An 18,464-nucleotide genomic window follows, 5' to 3' on the forward strand; every position below is an offset into this window, starting at 1 on the left:
CCACAATAACAAAGGCCTTACCGCGCCATAACGCAGACTCTAGCGACATCTGCAGGTCAACTGACGTATGACTACTAATTAATCGTAAATTTAATTAAACAAATATTTATGTTTTTTTTATTTTATTTCTCAACACACAAGGGATAAAATGTAAGATTTCAAATTGTAAATTATTTTTAATTGCATTTAGAGTTTAGCGCATCGGAGTACCGGAAGTAATGTGAAAGGTTTTGCTAGCGAGGGGCGGGGCTTCTGTTTGACGCGGCGTTGCCAGACAGAGGAAAAGACTCCTTTAGGTACGATAATGTAACTAATGACTGTGATTAATAATTTAAAAAAAGGATATTGTACGATAATTTGACGCGTCAATATATGGATGTAAGCAAATAGGTCACATATTTCACAATGCCTGATTATGCGCCTCCTTACAACCAGGTGGGGGGACTAGCTTTTTTCCCAACAAGGCTTATTTATAAAACTACTTCGTAAGCTGTTACGTACACGAGTTGAGGTATTTTTTTACTGTATCAAAAATGACGTCCAATTTGGATATGTACGATAATTTACCTCAAAATACGAGACGTTTGATATTCCGGTACAACAGCTTGTCGTTTCCCACATGGCAACGCTGGCGTGACGTCACACAAAGGGAGTCAACTCGAAGGGCGTTGTTGAGATTCACCGCCAAATTCAAACAAGCGCCGACACCGAAAGAGGACCTTCTTCGTCTCCCACAAGTGTTTTTTTTTTCAAGGTAAGTCTGACATTATTACACTTTATATTATTCTACTCTCTATCGTGCTGCGTAGAGAACTCGAACTGTTAGCTAGCTCCCAAGAAGCTAATGGTGCGTTCACGGCCGTAGTTGTTTGAAAATCCCTTGTTTCACCCGCGACCTCCACCCTTTGTTTGTATTAATTGTTGTTTTTATTCCTGCCCAGAGGCGATAAGTCTGATTAACCGTGTTATTTTAGGCGCATAGCATGACAATAGTTAATCATCTAACGGCAAAACTTTGTTTTCCATTTTTTGTGAACGTATCATTTGTCAACGTTAATTATATTTGTATTGTCTTATTCAGTGATTTTTAACCACTGTGCCGTGAGATATTGTCTGGTGTGCCGTGGGACATTATGCAACTTAACCTAATTGGTCCAAAAAACAATTTTTTGCAAATCAATAATCCTAATAATGTGCCGTTGTCTAGTGCCTGTGCTGTGTAGAGCTTGGCAGGGTAATCTTGTAATACTCCATACCAGTAGGTGGCAGCAGGTAGTTCATTGCTTTGTAGAAGTCGGAACGCGTCGAGGATGGTTTGTCGTGATCCCAATATGCAGAGCACAGCGGGAGACAGCGTGCAGGTAAAAAAGTATGTAACGCTTAAACCAAAAATTAACAAAAGGCAAGTCCCGCTAGGAAAAGACACTGAAGCATAGGGATGGCTATGTAAAACAAAAGTAAAACTGAACTGGCTGCATAGTCAACAAAAACAGAATGCTGGACGACAGCAAAAACTTACAGCGTGTGGAGCAAAGACGGCGTCCACAAAGCACATCCGTACATGACATGACAATCAACAATGTCCCCACAAAGAAGGATAGCGTACGCACAACTTAAATAGTCTTGATTGCGAAAACAAAGCCGGTGCGGGCAATAGCACTCAAAAGAAGGCGTGAAGCTTCTACAGGAGAACACCAACAAAACAGGAAGGGTCAGCAAAATAACAGCGCAATACAAGAACTAAAGCACTACACACAGGAAACAACAACAAACTCAAAATAAGGCACATTTTTTTGCACCGCCAGCAGAAATCATTAAAAACGAAACTCAGTTGACAGTAAAAAGTTGTTGTCGCAATTGTCGGATATGAATTCAAACCATAACCAAGCATGCATCACTTTAGCTCTTGTCTCAAAGTAGGTGTACTGTCACATCACGCCGTGACTTATTTAGAGTTGTTTGCTGTTTTCCTGTGTGTAGTGTTTTACTTCTTGTCTTGCGCACCTATTTTGATGTTTTTTTCCCTTTTTTTGGTAATTTCCTGTAGCAGTTCCATGTCTTCCCTTGAGCGATATTTCCCGCATCTACTTTCTTTTTATCCTTCTTCGTGGGGACATTGTCGATTGTCATGTTCGGATGTACGTTGTGGACGCCATCTTTGCTCCACAGTAAGTCTTTGCTGTGGTCCAGCATTCTGTTTTTGTTTACTTTGTAGCCAGTTCAGTTTTAGTTCCGTTCCGCATAGCCTTCCCTAAGCCTCTATGCCTTTTCTTGGGGGCACTCACCTTTTGTTTATTTTTTGTTCAAGCATTAGATACCCTTTTACCTGCACGCTGCCTCCCGCTGTTTCCGACATCTACAAAGCAATTAGATACCTGCTGCCACCTACTGATATGGAAGAGTATTACACGGTTACTCTGCCGAGCTCTAGACAGCACCGACACTCAACAACAACACATCATTTGCAGACTATACAGTGTTTCCCATAAACTGCCAAGATACCTGTGGCGGTGGGGGCGTGGTCACCATGACATCATCGAGTAATTTGCATAATTTACTACAATGATTTGATTTTCTCTAAAAAGGCTCAAAAAATGTATACTTACTAATTAATAATAACAGTTTTGTTTTAAACGTCCATCCATCCATTTTACAATATAATTACAACACTTTATGTACATATTTATATACAGATTTGAACAATAAGTTATTCACTGAAATATACTTATTAATTGTGGTTCTTACAAAAAATATATCTTATAAAATATAAAAGCTAAAATGTCTCAAAGCTCTGCCCCTTTAATTAGTGCATACTAAATAATTTCACTTTAGCCTACTACTACAACCATATTATTTACCAGCAACATAAAGTGAAACAGAGGCAGAGGCGTCCTGCCACAGTCAGTAACAAATAAACAGAAAACAGTAGTGGTGGTAGATAGACACAGAGCTTCATCAAACACTGGTCTAATTGTCCAAATTGCTGTTACTAATCTTTTATAATGAACATTGTCCGTGTGACGTGACTCGTATTTGCAGTTGTATATAGTTAAATACCGTATTTGATCAATTATAGTTCTGCACCATTTTAAGTGTCTTTTAATTGAACCTTGTCTGTCAGTCTGAATGGCATCCTCAGTGATGGACGGAGTTGGCCGAGCCGTGGTCGGAGTCTGGCGGGCGCACACGTCCCTGGACGAGTCCGACGGCGCGGAGAGTTCTCCTGAGGCACCCGACCGGTTCCGCAAACTCCGGTCCTCGTCCTCCCTTAATTCCCTGCGCATGTCCCTGCGGAAGCGTCTCCCGCTGCGCGCCGTCCAGGCCGGGTCTCTTCCGGAGACCGACGTCGAGCCTGCGAAGGAGCAACCGGAGGCCGGCGCGGTCCGGAAGCTCGGCCGCAGTGCTCGGAACTCCATCACCGGGGTGTATCAGGTAGACGCGGCCCGGTAGTCCTGCTGAGTCGGCAAGAATGACCTGGTCCTGTCCGTCTCCAGAGGTTGCAGAGGACCAGGGAGTTCTCCCGTGAGGAGTGTCTGGTGGCTACCCCGGGTCGCATCTGCGAAGAGGACGAGAACGCGTCGTCGCCCGCCCGGACCCCGAGGCGCACCCCCAGGTCGGCGACCACACCCGCCCGCACCCCGGGCTCCAGAGGCAGGAGGACTCCTGACGCTGGCGTGCGCGGGGTTAAGCACGGAGCAGGCAGGAGGCAGTTGGTTCGGATGGCGGCGCTGCGTAGCCCCTTTGCGTCCCCCAACACGCAGAACCAGAGACTGTAAGTCAGCCATGTCGCTCACACTTGCCTAATTTGCTCTGACATTTTCTCTGTGCCGTGACAGGAAGCTCGACCGAGACCTAGAGTCGGTGTCGAGCGGACTCCGCAGGCTGAAGCATCTCTCCCGGGCCTTCGATGAGCTCATCGGGCGGGACGACAAGTAAGGCCTCTTTTGTTTTCATGGTCGGGTTCGCAGAAGTTCCATCTGGAGAATCCAGACCTCAGACCAACACTTTAGAAAAATCACTTTGGTTTTGTTTCATCCTGAAACTAGAAAACAGGGCTGACAACTGTATCACCATACAAGTCTTTGGTATCGGTTAAGGGTGTAACGCTACACAAAAATTTCGGTTCGGTACGTACCTCGGTTTAGAGGTCACGGTTCGGTTCATTTTCAGTACAGTAAGAAAACAACACAATATACATTTTTGGGTTATTTATAGAGATGTCCGATAATATCGGCCTGCAGATATTATCAGCCGATAAATGCTTTAAAATGTAATATCGGAAATTGTCTATCGTTTTTTTTATTATCGGTATCGTTTTTTTATTTTTTTTTATTTTTTTTAAATTAAATCCACATAAAAAACACAAGATACACTTACAATTAGTGCACCAAGCCAAAAAACCTCCCTCCCCCATTTACACTCATTCACACAAAAGGGTTGTTTCTTTCTGTTATTAATATTCTGCTTCCTACATTATATATCAATATATATCAATACAGTCTGCAAGGGATACAGTCCGTAAGCACACATGATTGTGCGTGCTGCTGCTCCACTAATAGTACTAACCTTTAACACTTCATTTTACTCATTTTCATGAATTACTAGTTTCTATGTAACTGTTTTTATATTGTTTTACTTTCTTTTTTATTCAAGAAAATGTTTTAAATTTATTCATCTTATTTTATTTAAAACATTTTTTTTTAAAAAGGACCTAATCTTCACCATACCTGGTTGTCCAGATTAGGCATAATAATGTGTAGAGATGTCCGATAATATCGGTGTGCCGATATTATCGGCCGATAAATGCTTTAAAATGTAATATCGGAAATTATCGGTATCGTTTTTTTTTATTATCAGTATCGTTTTTTTTTAATTATTATTATTTTTATTATTATTATTAAATCCCCATAAAAAACACAAGATACACTTACAATTAGTGCACCAAGCCAAAAAACCTCCCTCCCCCATTTACACTCATTCACACAAAAGGGTTGTTTCTTTCTGTTATTAATATTCTGCTTCCTACATTATATATCAATATATATCAATACAGTCTGCAAGGGATACAGTCCGTAAGCACACATGATTGTGCGTGCTGCTGCTCCACTAATAGTACTAACCTTTAACACTTCATTTGACTAATTTTCATTCATTACTAGTTTCTATGTAACTGTTTTTATAGTGTTTTACTTTCTTTTTTATTGAAGAAAATGTTTTTAATTTATTTATCTTATTTTATTTGATTTTTTTAAAGTACCTTATCTTCACCATACCTGGTTGTCCAAATTAGGCATAATAATGTGTTAATTCCACGACTGTATATATCGGTTGATATCGGTATCGGTTGATATCGGTATCGGTAATTAAAGAGTTGGACAATATCGGCATATCGGATATCGGCAAAAAGCCATTATCGAACATCCCTAATAATGTGTTGATTCCACGACTGTATATATCGGTATCAGTTGATATAGGTATCTGTAATTAAGAGTCGGACAATATCTGCAAAAAAGCCATTATCGGACATCCCTATTTGGTATAATAATTATAATCGAACTTTTTCAAAACAGGTTACATGTTTTGAAAAAAAACTCCTTCTGGTTGCTTGTTTATGGACTAAGTGTGTTTTTTTAATTGATTCTTGTAATAAAATAATTTAAAAAAAATCTTTATATATATGTATACATGTGTGTGTATATATGTTTATAAATATCTGTATGCATATATATGTGTGTGTGTGTATATATATGTTTATAAATATCTGTATGCATTTATATATATATATACTACCCTTCAAAAGTTTGGGGTCACCCAAACAATTTAGTGGAATAGCCTTCATTTCTAAGAAGAACAATAGACTGTGGAGTTTCAGATGAAAGTTCTCTTTTTCTGGCCATTTTGAGCGTTTAATTGACCCCACAAATGTGATGCTCCAGAAACTCAATCTGCTCAAAGGAAGGTCAGTTTTGTAGCTTCTGTAACGAGCTAAAGTGTTTTCAGATGTGTGAACATGATTGCACAAGGGTTTTCTAATCATCAATTAGCCTTCTGAGCCAATGAGCAAACACATTGTACCATTAGAACACTGGAGTGATAGTTGCTGGAAATGGGCCTCTATACACCTATGTAGATATTGCACCAAAAAGCAGACATTTGCAGCTAGAATAGTCATTTACCACATTAGCAATGTATAGAGTGTATTTCTGTAAAGTTAAGACTAGTTTCAAGTTATCTTCATTGAAAAGTACAGTGCTTTTCCTGCAAAAATAAGGACATTTACATGTGACCCCAAACTTTTGAACGCTAGTGTGTGTGTGTGTGTGTGTGTGTGTGTGTGTGTGTGTGTGTGTGTGTGTGTGTGTGTGTGTGTGTGTGTGTGTGTGTGTGTGTGTGTGTGTGTGTGTGTGTGTGTGTGTGTGTGTGTGTGTGTATAAAATGTGTATATATGTGACCCGTGCTGGCAAAATGAGTCGGAATGCGCACAGGCTAATTTTGACTTACAGGCAAATAAGTGAAAAAAATGTATCTTGGTTGAAATTGAGATTTTCACAAAAATGAGTCCATAAAGCCACAATCTAGCGATCCCAATCATCGAAATAGCAAGAAAACATCTTAAATCACCTTTATTTGAAGGTTTTGTACGAGGTATGTCTTCAGAAATTAGTCCTTTGTGTTAAAATTCCTTGAGAAAATGAAGTGTTTTCAACGCTCACTGGTGGCAATAAGGGGGAATCCCCCTAGCCATATTTGCTATCATTGGTTGAATCACCCCGCGCGGTGCATTGTGCTATCATGGCAGCGCCCTGATGAAAAACAACACACGGTAATTCGAGCGGAATATTATGTGAAAAATGGTGATTTTCGAACATTTAATTAATATTTTTGGGGATAAGATAGATAAATAGTACTTTATTGATTCCTTCAGGAGAGTTCCCTCAAGTTAGACCGTTTTACATTGCGTAATGGATTTAGAAGGTGGAGAGGGTACACAGGCGGTTGCAAGTGCGCTAAATTCACTGCAGTCGGCGAAACTTCTTAGTGCTGCTGGTCAGGAATATTACGGACAGCTGACCAGCTGACAAACTGACCAGTGAACAAAAAAACTGTGACATAACAGTGTTGACATTTTTGTACATAACCGTTTTCAATAGAGTTGAATATATATTGTTCCTTTAGACATGGGATTTGACTTTAATTGTACCAATTTTGGTGTTGCTACAAGGACTTTTAAGGTATGGTTGCTATGGAGTTTTGTTTTGGAACATTCTGTTCTGGAACAGTAAACTTTAAGCTGGTTTTTCTCAAAACGGACCCTCAAACTTGGTCGACTTCAATCGGATGTAACTCGGTCATTTTCTGTCCGATTCCAACAAACCATATATCATTTTGAAGGTCTTTAGATGGAGAAGGTGTAAATAACAACAACTCAGTTTTTAAAATTTCCTCATTGTGACTCATTTTGCCAGCACAGGTCACATATGTGTGTGTTTGTTTGTTTGTATATATATATATATATATATATATATATATATATATATATATATATATATATATATATATATATATATATATATATATATATATATATATATATATATATATATATATATATATATATATATATATATATATATATATATATACCGTAATTTCCGGACTATAAGCCGCACCTGACTATAAGCCGCACCAGCTAAATTTAGGGGAAAATACAGATTGCTCCATATATAAGCCGCACCCGACTATAAGCCGCAGGGTTTTGATGTGTAATTACCGTAGTTTATAGGGGTTCCTGCTACCACGGAGGGGATTGTCGGGACAGAGATGACTGTTTGGGAACGCAAAGCGTCCCATTTATTAACAATAAATTTTTCAATCATTCAATCAAACTTTCACATCTTTGACATGGCGAACAGCATTCGTGCAGAGTACAAATAATACAACGGTGCAAAGTAATACAAAGTGCTCGCCTGTACGTTATCAAAGTAACCAGCCTACCGGTATATGAAAAGTCAGTCTTTAATCATTGTGTCATCGTCTTCATCCTGCGTACTAAAACCACCGAAATCCTCTTCGTCGGTGTCGGAGAAGAACAGGCCGTAAATAAGCCGCACCCTTGTATAAGCCGCAGGGACCAGAACGAGGGGGAAAAGTAGCGGCTTATAGTCCGGAAATTACGGTGTATATATATATATATATATATATATATATATGTCTTAATTAGATTATCCAAAAAATAGTGCTCGATACCGTGGTAGAGCGTAATATGTATGTGTGGGGAAAAAATCACAAGACTATTTCATCTCTACAGGCCTGTTTCATGAGGGGTTTTCCTCAATCCTCAGGAGATTTTAATGGAAGCATTCACATACCATGGTTTATATAGGGCACAGAGCGGGTGGGTACAGGCAAGCGTGGGGGCGTGGTGATTCCAACACCCATATATCAACAATCACAAGGCTTCTTTCGGATGCAAAAGACTCCGGAACACTACAGAACTCAGCAAACACATTTGGAATCTCAAAGACAATAATGTTGAATATTCAATAACATGGCAAATTCTTGCATCCAGCACACCTTACAACAGTGGTAACAAAAGATGCAACCTATGCTTAAAAGAGAAACTGTTTATTATGTACCGTCCAGAGTTGTCATCCCTCAACAAGCGCAGCGAAATTGTATCAGCATGCCGTCACAGAAGGAAACACCTCCTAGGTAACACATGAGTCAATCACCACGCCCCTACGCCTGCCTGTACCCACCCGCTCTGTGCCCTATATAGACCATGGTATGTGAATGCTTCTATTAAAATCTCCTGAGGATTGTGGAAACCCCTCATGAAACAGGCCTGTAGAGATGAAATAGTCTTGTGATTTTTTTCCCACACATATATATATATATATATATATATATATATATATATATATATATATATATATATATATATATATATATATATATATATATATATATATATATATATATATATATATATATATATATATGTATGTAAGTATATGTATATGTTTTTGTTTTATAACAATCATTATTAAATTTTTTTTTTTTTTCAGAATTTGTAAATGATGACTAGATTCAGAATAAGAATCGCAATTCGGACGTGGAACGATTTTTTTTGTTGTGCCCTCCCACCCACTACTACATTCTACAGAAAAATGTTGAATCAGTTGTTTTTGTAACCTTTAAAGTCTTACAATTTTCTATTCAACCAAGGTTTCCTTAAGGAACACCTTATACAAATAGTAACGTCACAAAAGCTCTTAATGTTTGTTTTTTTTACAATGGTGTAACAAGTAAGATTGTCCAATAGTTTTATTACATTGAGATGACAGTTGAACATGTTCAAATGATACTTAATAGCATAGTTTGAAATTGATTGGGGACAGTTTGACCCGGCGTGGATTAATGTGAGTGAACAGATGGTGTTGCACTGTACAACTGTGAATGAGGCGTGTGTCTGAGTTCCGTTGGTCCGGCCCGCTCCTCCAAACACACGGTGCACTCTTTCCCCGGGACGTCCCTTGCCCCTCCCCCGCGCATTCTTCCCGCCTCACTTTCAAACGGCGGATTAAGAATGCAATGACGGGGAGACAGCATGGGGAGAGAGTGGGCGGGGTCAGGCCCAAGAATGTGTTTTGAGAGCACCGGAATGTTCTCGCCTCGTTTCCTGCCGTTGGAATCCGACGCAAGGCCTCAACTTTGGTGACATTAAGGCCCCGTTTACACTTAGCCGGATAAGGTTCCATCCATCCATTTTCTACCGCTTATTCCCTTCGGGGTCGCGGGGGGCGCTGGAGCCTATCTCAGCTACAATCGGGCGGAAGGCGGGGTACACCCTGGACAAGTCGCCACCTCATCGCAGGGCCAACACAGACAGACAGACAACATTCACATTCACACACTAGGGCCAATTTAGTGTTGCCAATCAACCTATCCCCAGGTGCATGTCTTTGGAGGTGGGAGGAAGCCGGAGTACCCGAGGCCGGGATTGAACTCACGACTACTCAGGACCTTCGTATTGTGAGGCAGACGCACTAACCCCTCTGCCACCGTGCTGCCCCCGGATAAGGTTATCCAGGGTAAATCACAACTAACCTTATCCGTGTCCACACACACCACGCAACCTAGTACGCGTGCGCGGAAAATGCACACGTCATAGTCACCTCCAGTGTTGCTTTGTGTGCAAGTTCTTCAATTAAATTGAACTTGTCTGAATAATATCCAGTGTTGTGGTTAGGGATGTCCCGATCCGATATTTGCCAAAAAATGCATATCGGCAAGGCATGGGAAAATGCCGATACAGTTTAAAAAAAAAACCTCCGGTCCGTGTTTTCCAGCGCAGCGATTTAAATAATACATTCCACTTTTCTGCTGCTCCCTAATTTCCGTTCCGCATTTTCCAGCACACCTTCAACACATCCACAGGTCTGTGGATTCTCACGCAGTTGCTTTTCGCTGCTGGCATTACGCGACTGGCTCTTCTCACTCTTTTCTGTGTCTCCTTCTCACAGACAGCAAGCGCACCTTCTTACACACGTCACATACGTATACGCCCTCCCCGAGCAGAGAGGTAGCAGCATGGCTAACGTTAGCTGTGATGCTAGCACAGCCGTGCGAGCAACGTTCCCTCTAAGGTGCGCGCCTGTGCAATTGCGCACTGCTCAAGCGTCCTCTGCGCATAGCAATTATATGCCACGCACAAAATCAAATAAAAAAATAAGCGCATGACAATTTTCGACACACGGACACGACAGAGAAAACAGTTTTTCGTCATCATTGTTCAAATATTGTAACGTCTGTGGAGACGCTTATCAATCAATCAATCAATGTTTATTTATATAGCCCTAAATCAAAAGTGTCTCAAAGGGCTGTGCTTATCTCCATTCGGTGCCACACGCCCGACCATGAAAATGCAGAGGCAAAAATGTCCACATCAACACCGTATGAAAAAATTGGTGATTTTTTTAGTTGTGATTTCCCTCTCTGCATGAAAGTTTAAAAGTAGCATATATTAATGCAGTATGAAGAAGAATGTTTTAATGTAGACATGCAAGCCTTGAAAGAACATTTTGAAAATCAAGACTACATTTCCTGCAAATGGGTGCATTTCTACCCTATATTTTAACTTTATATTTATTCTCATATCAAATTCTTTTGGCGCCCCCCTCCACACCCCGGATTATAAATAATGTAAATAATTCAATGTGATTATCTTGTGTGATAACTGCATTATGATGTTTTTCACTAAGTAGAATCACAGCGGACCCGGGCATTGGAAAGTTCTCTTGCCGTCTGGGAAGCGTTGTATCCCAAATAGCTGCAATGGCTTTTGTAGCCAGTTCAGTTTTAGTTTCGTTCTGCGTAGCCTTCCCTAAGCTTCAATGCCTTTTCTTAGGGGCACTCACTAGGGATGATGTTCGAAACCGATTCTCCTGGTTGTTCGATAAGAAAAGAACCGATTCCATGGACTCGAATCCCTTTTTGAGAACCGGTTCCCGTTATCAAGGCCACTATAGTAAAGAAAAATAGTTGGTTCTTTATTCGAATCCCAAATGGGCAATGTTATGCCCATTTGATTGTAGACTCTTACTGACACCTTGTGGCGATATGAAAATACTACGCGTCATTAGTTTGGGCACTTCCGGGTTGGCGACGTCAGTTAAGTTCATGAGACAATTGAGAAGTAGACAAGTTGTGTTAGCTCTTACAGGCCTTGGAAAAGATAAGTCTGTAAGTAAACTGTTTAACTTGTTTATGTAACTCAATATTAAGGTGGAAAGTGGTTACATTTGATACTAAGATGTTTATTGAAAAACGATTTTTGTGCACTGTTTCAATGGATGTTTTGAGAACTTAAAATGGCTGCCAGTCGTGTATTTCCACCATCAAAATAGTTTCAACACTCAGAAGTATTTGTTTGATGATAGTACTGTATATTTGTGTGAAGCTAATATTTACATATTGTGTATTACATTTCAGTATGTTAATTGAATCACATAGCTTATACATTTGTTGTGTGTATTTCAGTTTAAAGAAATAAATAACAGTCCAGTGCAAGACAAAAGTAAAGATAGGAAAAGACAAAGCAAGATCAACAACAATAAAGAGCCTAAATGGATTAATCTGCTTTGGAACTTTATTAGACGTCTTGGACTGTTTGTTAGCTGTCTCCCTGTGTGTGTAGTTAGTATGTTCCAATAGCAGCAGAAGTGCACTTTTTGGAGAGCTGTATTATTTTCAGTTTTGTGCCCAAGGGACTGATTTTATTTAACACTATATTATTATTTATACACCTATAGTGATCACAGAGACAGGTTGTTTTTGTGTTACTGTATATATTTGTTTTTCTGAAAAATCCCACTTAATATACTTTGGGTAACAGTCAATATTTTTATTTTATTTTTATGGGGGTAACAGTCAATATTTATTTATTTATTTTATTTTAGTTTTTTCTTATAAAATAAAAGTGAGCTTTTGTTAAACCAAATATTTTGGTTTTTTCCATATACAACAACCTATCTGGATTCGATAAGAGAATCAATAAGGAATCGGTTCGATAAGCGAATTCGATAATGGGCTCGAACTCGATAATTTCTTATCAAACATCATCCCTAGCAATCACATTTGGTTATTTTTGGTTGAAGCATTAAACACCATTTTACCTGCACCCTGCCTCCCGCTGTTTACGACATCTACAAAGCAATTAGCTACCGGCTGCCACCTACTGATATGGAAGAGTATTACACGATTACTCTGCCGAGCTCTAGACAGCACCGACACTCAACAACAACACATCATTTGCAGACTATAATTACTGGTTTGCAAAAAATATTTTTAACCCTGAAAAACACTGTATGGGTTAAATGACTTGGTGTACACATAGCCTAAAAGTGTCTCAGTTCAAGGTGTGCTTTCCTCCTACAACAGGAACTTCCACTATTCCCAGGTAACGGAGTAGCGGGAGAAGGTAAATACGGACGGACTAACCATCTTACTAAAAGTTGTGCATGCGACTGAGATGCATGTCAGCAACACCCTTCTCTCTTCCTGTCACTGCACTTGCTTGGCTTCACTTTTAATCATCGGTCAGAACAGCAATCTACTTACGACTTAATTTAATTTGCATAATTAGTTGTAGGGATGTCACGGTATGAACATTTCTTATCACGGTTATTGTGACCAATATGATCATGGTTATTATTATTATCATCACGGTAATTGTAAATGTGCTCAAAACTTTCAAAAACTACTTATACTGAAATCTTTTAACCAAGTATTTAAAAAAAAATGTAAACCCCCACAAAGAACACATTCAAAATGTATATATGTACCTCAAGTATAAAGTTGAATGTGCATATGAAAGCATTATACACAAAGTAGTATGGCAGAAATTAAATAATGCTATAAATAAATGTCAAAATTTTGCAAGATGGCACCTGATGGACATAAGACGTAACTGCACTTTTTGTCCGTTTAGATCAGGGGTCGGCAACCCGCGGCTCTTTAGCGCCGCCCTAGTGGCTCTCTGGAGCTTTTTCAAAAATGGAAAAAGATGAGGGGAAAAAATTATATTTTTTGTTTTAATATGGTTTCTGTATGAGGACAAACATGACACAAACCTCCCTAATTGTTATAAAGCACACTGTTTATATTAAACATGCTTCACTGATTGTAATATTTGGCGAGCGCCGTTTTGTCCTACTAATTTTGGCGGTCCCTGAACTCACCGCAGTTTGTTTACATGTATAACTGTCTCCGACTTCCTAGGACGTGTTTCATGCCACTTCTTTTTCTGTCATTTTGTCCACCAAACTTTTAACGTTGTGCGTGAGTGCACAAAGGTGAGTTTTCAGTGTTTCCCACACATTCATTTATTTGTGGCGGCCCGCCACGAAAGAATTAAGGCCGCCACAAAAAAAATTATTTTTAATTTTTTTTTTGTCCTGTCCAGCTTCTCAGGCAAATCATATAGTTGATGTAGATGCCCATATAGGCTGTTCACATTTACTTTACAAAAGAGAAGTGTAGGATACTTCTCTTGTTGCCTTATTTGTATTTGACCACTACTGTTTTCTGTTTATTTGTTACTGACTGTGGCAGGACACCTCTGCCTCTGTTTCACTTTATGTTGCTGGTAAATAATATGGTTGTAGTAGTAGGCTAAAGTTAAATTATTTAGTATGCACTAATTAAAGGGGCAGAGCTTTGAGACATTTTAGCTTTTATATTTTATAATATATATTTTTTGTAAGAACCACAATTAATAAATATATTTCAGTGAATAACTTATTGTTCAAATCTGTATATAAATATGTACATAAAGTGTTGTAATTATATTGTAAAATGGATGGATGGAAGTTTAAAACAAAACTGTTATTATTAATTAGTAAGTATACATTTTCTTAGCCTTTTTAGAGAAAATCATATCATTGTAGTAAATTATGCAAATTACTCGATGATGTCATGGTGACCACACCCATAGCCACGCCCCCACCGCCTATGTATCTTGGCAGTTTATGGGAAACACTGGTTTTGCTGATGTTATTGACTTGTGTGGAGTGCTAATCAAACATATTTGGTCACTGCAAGCTAATCGATGCTAATATGCTATTTAGGCTAGCTGTATGTACATATTGCATCATTATGCCTCATTTGTAGCTATATTTGAGGTCATTTAGTTTCCTTTAAGTCCTCTTAATTCAATTTATATCTCATGACACACTATCTGTATGTAATATGGCTTTTAATTTTTTGCGGCTCCAGACAGATTTGTTTTTGAATTTTTGGTCCAATATGGCTCTTTCAACATTTTGGGTTGCCGACCCCTGCTATAGATAAAAATAGTGTTCATGTATGAGGTCTAGTCTTGCACATAAGGCTGCAAGGTTATGGGCAAAATAATAATTAAGATTATTTTGATCAATATTGAAATCATGATTTTTAGTCATGATTATTCATTGTTTGGTAAAACGGTGTTGGGGTGTGAACGTGAGATCATCATGTAATTTGTAATATCTAAAAAAAAATTCTCTAGATAAAAGTTATTTGTATATTTAAAGACACATATTTGTGTTTTTGTTCATTAATAGGGTGTCAGATTTTTTATTACAGGATGCCTCTATCTCTATTTTTACATTTTCACACAGAGGTATTTTTTGTTGAAGTTATATACATACATTTATATTAGGTATGTCCGATAATATTGGACTGCCGATATTATCGGCCGATAAATGCTTTAAAATGTAATATTGGAAATTATCGCTATCGTTTTCAAAATTATCGGTATTGGTTTCATAAAGTAAAATGTATGACTTTTTTAAAACGCCGCTGTGTACACGGACGTAGGGAGAAGTACAGAGCGCCAATAAACCTTAAAGGCTTTTCACACACACAAGTGAATGCAAGGCATACTTGATCAACAGCCATACAGGTCACACTGAGGGTGGACGTATAAACAACTTTAACACTGTTACAAATATGCGCCACACTGTGAACCCACACCAAACAAGAATGACGAACACATTTCGGGAGAACATCCGCACCGTAACGCAACAGAACAAATACCCAGAACCCCTTGCAGCACTAACTCTTCCGTGACGCTACCCCCTACCCCCCAACCCCGCCCACCTCAACCTCCTCATGCTCTCTCAGGGAGAGCATGTCCCAAATTCCAAGCTGCTGTTTTGAGGCATGTTATAAAAAAATCATGCACTTTGTGACTTCAATAATAAATATGGCAGTGCCATGTTGGCATTTTTTTTCCCATAACTTGAGTTGATTTATTTTGGAAAACCTTGTTACATTGTTGAATGCATCCAGCGGGGCATCACAACAAAATTAGGCATAATAATGTGTTCATTCCACGACTGTATATATCCGTATCGGTAATTAAGAGTTGGACAATATCGGAATATCGGCAAAAAAGCCATTATCGGACATCTCTAGTTTATATGTACTAGTGTGTGTACATGTACATGCTCTATCTGGACAGATCCATTGGAAGTTTGAGCAGAAAAGTGTCGTATAGGAATAAACTATACACCATAAAACATTAACAAAATGCTGTGTTACATGAATTATTTTGTGGAATGACAAAAAACATGGTGTTTACTTTTTGATTTTAATATAAAACACAAAGCAGTGTGGCTAATGGGGCGGTAAAGTGGCCGTGCCAGCAACTTGAGGGTTCCAGGTTCGATCCCCGTTTCCGCCATCCTAGTGTCCTTGGGCAAGACACTTCACCCACCTGCTCCCAGTGCCACCCGCACTGGTTTAAATGTAACTTAGATATTGGGTTTCACTATGTAAAAGTGCTTTGAGTCACTAGAGAAAAGCGCTATATAAATATAATTCACTAATGACGATAAAGTGTAATAAACAAGCCTAGTTCTTCAACAACAACCATGTGTTTCAGTGCAACAGTTTGGCCAACAAAAATAAACAGGAGGGATACCTCTCACATCTAATACACAATCTTTGTGACTCACTGACAACTCAGCCTGTGTTCAGTTCGATGAAATGACAAAACATTGTAGCTAGTATTGATGTTATTGGAACACTAACAACGTATCCCAGTCGACAAACTACAGACTTTATAAACAATTTGTGGCAACATTCCCGACACATTGCCTCGCTGCATGCTAACTCTCAGTCCCAGCTTTACGTTCAAAATGAAACGGCAACATTAAATATTTTTCTCCTCCAACGGCATTGCGTTCTTAAACGCACACCGACACTCCACGGAAGTGGAAGCGATTTGAAATGAAGTGAAACGAAGCGATCGGCTCGGAGGTAACATTTTCAAAGCAAAGTCCGTGTAGTCGACGCCATGTTTTCTCCAGCCGAACGGCTCTATTGCGCAGCTGTTTCGGCGCTTCAGTTTCCAGGCAGTAAGCAGTGTTGCCTAAAATGCATTAATATTTGACGGTTTTTCCTTAATTAAAAATGTAAACCGTATAAAGTTAGTACCAATGACTGTCACACACACTAGGTGTGGCGAAATTATTCTCTGCATTTGACCCATCACCCTTGATCACCCCCTGGGAGGTGAGGGTAGTAGTGAGCAGCAGCGGTGGCCGCGCCCAGGAATCATTTTTGGTGATTTAACCTCTACTTCCAACCCTTGATGTTGCGTTGAACAGCTCTTCCTCCCAGGGATTTTAAGCTGCTGGTCACTCCCAAATTCTTATTATGGCACATAAGCTGAAGTTTAAATTCATTACCAGGCAGTAGTTGGTATTTTGTGGTTTATTCTCAAAGCTTTGAAGACAAACGTGAGACCCATCCAGTACAGAAGCGTTTCCTAGCCCAGCCTAGATCGATCTCCCCCAAAAACCCCGGAACTCCTGTGTTCTTCCCTCTGTCCCTCGCTCCCACCCTCGATGTTTAGACTACTTCCTGAGTTATCTCTATTCCCTGCATTCCACTGCTAGAAGGCCCACACCTTACTATGAGAGAGAAAGAAGGAAGAATACTAGCTATTTTGTAATTAGACCACGAAACTAAAGAAGTAACACTTACATATGAATATATGGAAAGATCTCACATCCTACCGATCTCAGGGCGGACACTCTAACCGCTAGGCCACTGAGTAGGTTTTATATATATATATATATATATATATATATATATATATATATATATATATATATATATATATATATATATATATATATATATATATATATATATATATATATATATATATATATATATATATATATATATATATATATATATATATATATATATATATATATATATATATATATATATATATATATATATATATATATATAAATAACCATCTGGAATTTTACCGTGGTTTATCATTATACCGTTTACCGCTACATTTCTAATTGGTTGTAACTAGGGATTATATGTCCTATGTGCACGACTAGACCTCATACATGAACACTATTTGTATCTATATGGACAGAAAGTGCAGTTACGTCTCGTGTCCATAAGGTGCCATCTTGCTAAATGTTCACATGTATTTTTATTTATTTATTTAGTTGTATGTCCTACAACTATTTTGCAAGGTTGTTTCAAAGTCCGTTTTAAAGGACGTCTATGTATGATCAATGTCTTGTGCCTGCTTAGGTAAAAACAAATACCTTCTAATGAAATTCATAATAAAAAAAATAACAATACGTACGTTTCTTGAAGAAAAAAAGGCTGATTAAATTTAAGTGTAAAGGAAAATCCAGCTTTACCACTTTAGTCGTGATGTTTGCGCTGAAGAAACTTCTGTTTGATATTGTCATTACTGCCACAAGTGGTGGAAAAGTGTATTACAACAGAGTACCCACAGCTGAGAACCTTTTTTTTTTTTTTTTTCTCTGTCCCTATGGTTAAAAAACACTGGTTTAAAAATGTCTTTGAAAATGTCAGCGGCCGTACTTTGCCCAGATCTGATCTTAACCCTTTTGTGTCGTTTTTAAGTAACA

At 38.8% G+C, this 18,464-nt stretch overlaps 1 protein-coding gene across 2 annotated transcripts in view; it reads left to right on the forward strand.

Annotated features, from left to right (window-relative positions):
- Positions 1-266: 266 nt before the first annotated feature.
- Positions 267-18,464, forward strand: part of LOC133649904 (uncharacterized) — a 19,362-nt gene continuing 1,164 nt past the window's right edge. The window contains exons 1-5 of one of the 2 annotated variants that reach the window (XM_062046602.1): positions 267-754; positions 3,122-3,432; positions 3,495-3,772; positions 3,837-3,932; positions 12,943-12,982. In XM_062046602.1, coding sequence (XP_061902586.1) covers positions 3,127-3,432; positions 3,495-3,772; positions 3,837-3,932; positions 12,943-12,973 — 711 coding nt within the window. In that variant the 5' untranslated portion in view covers positions 267-754; positions 3,122-3,126 and the 3' untranslated portion in view covers positions 12,974-12,982. The remainder of the gene's footprint in view (positions 755-3,121; positions 3,433-3,494; positions 3,773-3,836; positions 3,933-12,942; positions 12,983-18,464) is intronic. The other variant, XM_062046601.1, reaches the window with a different exon arrangement.

The sequence above is a fragment of the Entelurus aequoreus genome, linkage group LG05 (genome assembly GCF_033978785.1).
Source record: "Entelurus aequoreus isolate RoL-2023_Sb linkage group LG05, RoL_Eaeq_v1.1, whole genome shotgun sequence".
NCBI lineage: Eukaryota > Metazoa > Chordata > Actinopteri > Syngnathiformes > Syngnathidae > Entelurus > Entelurus aequoreus.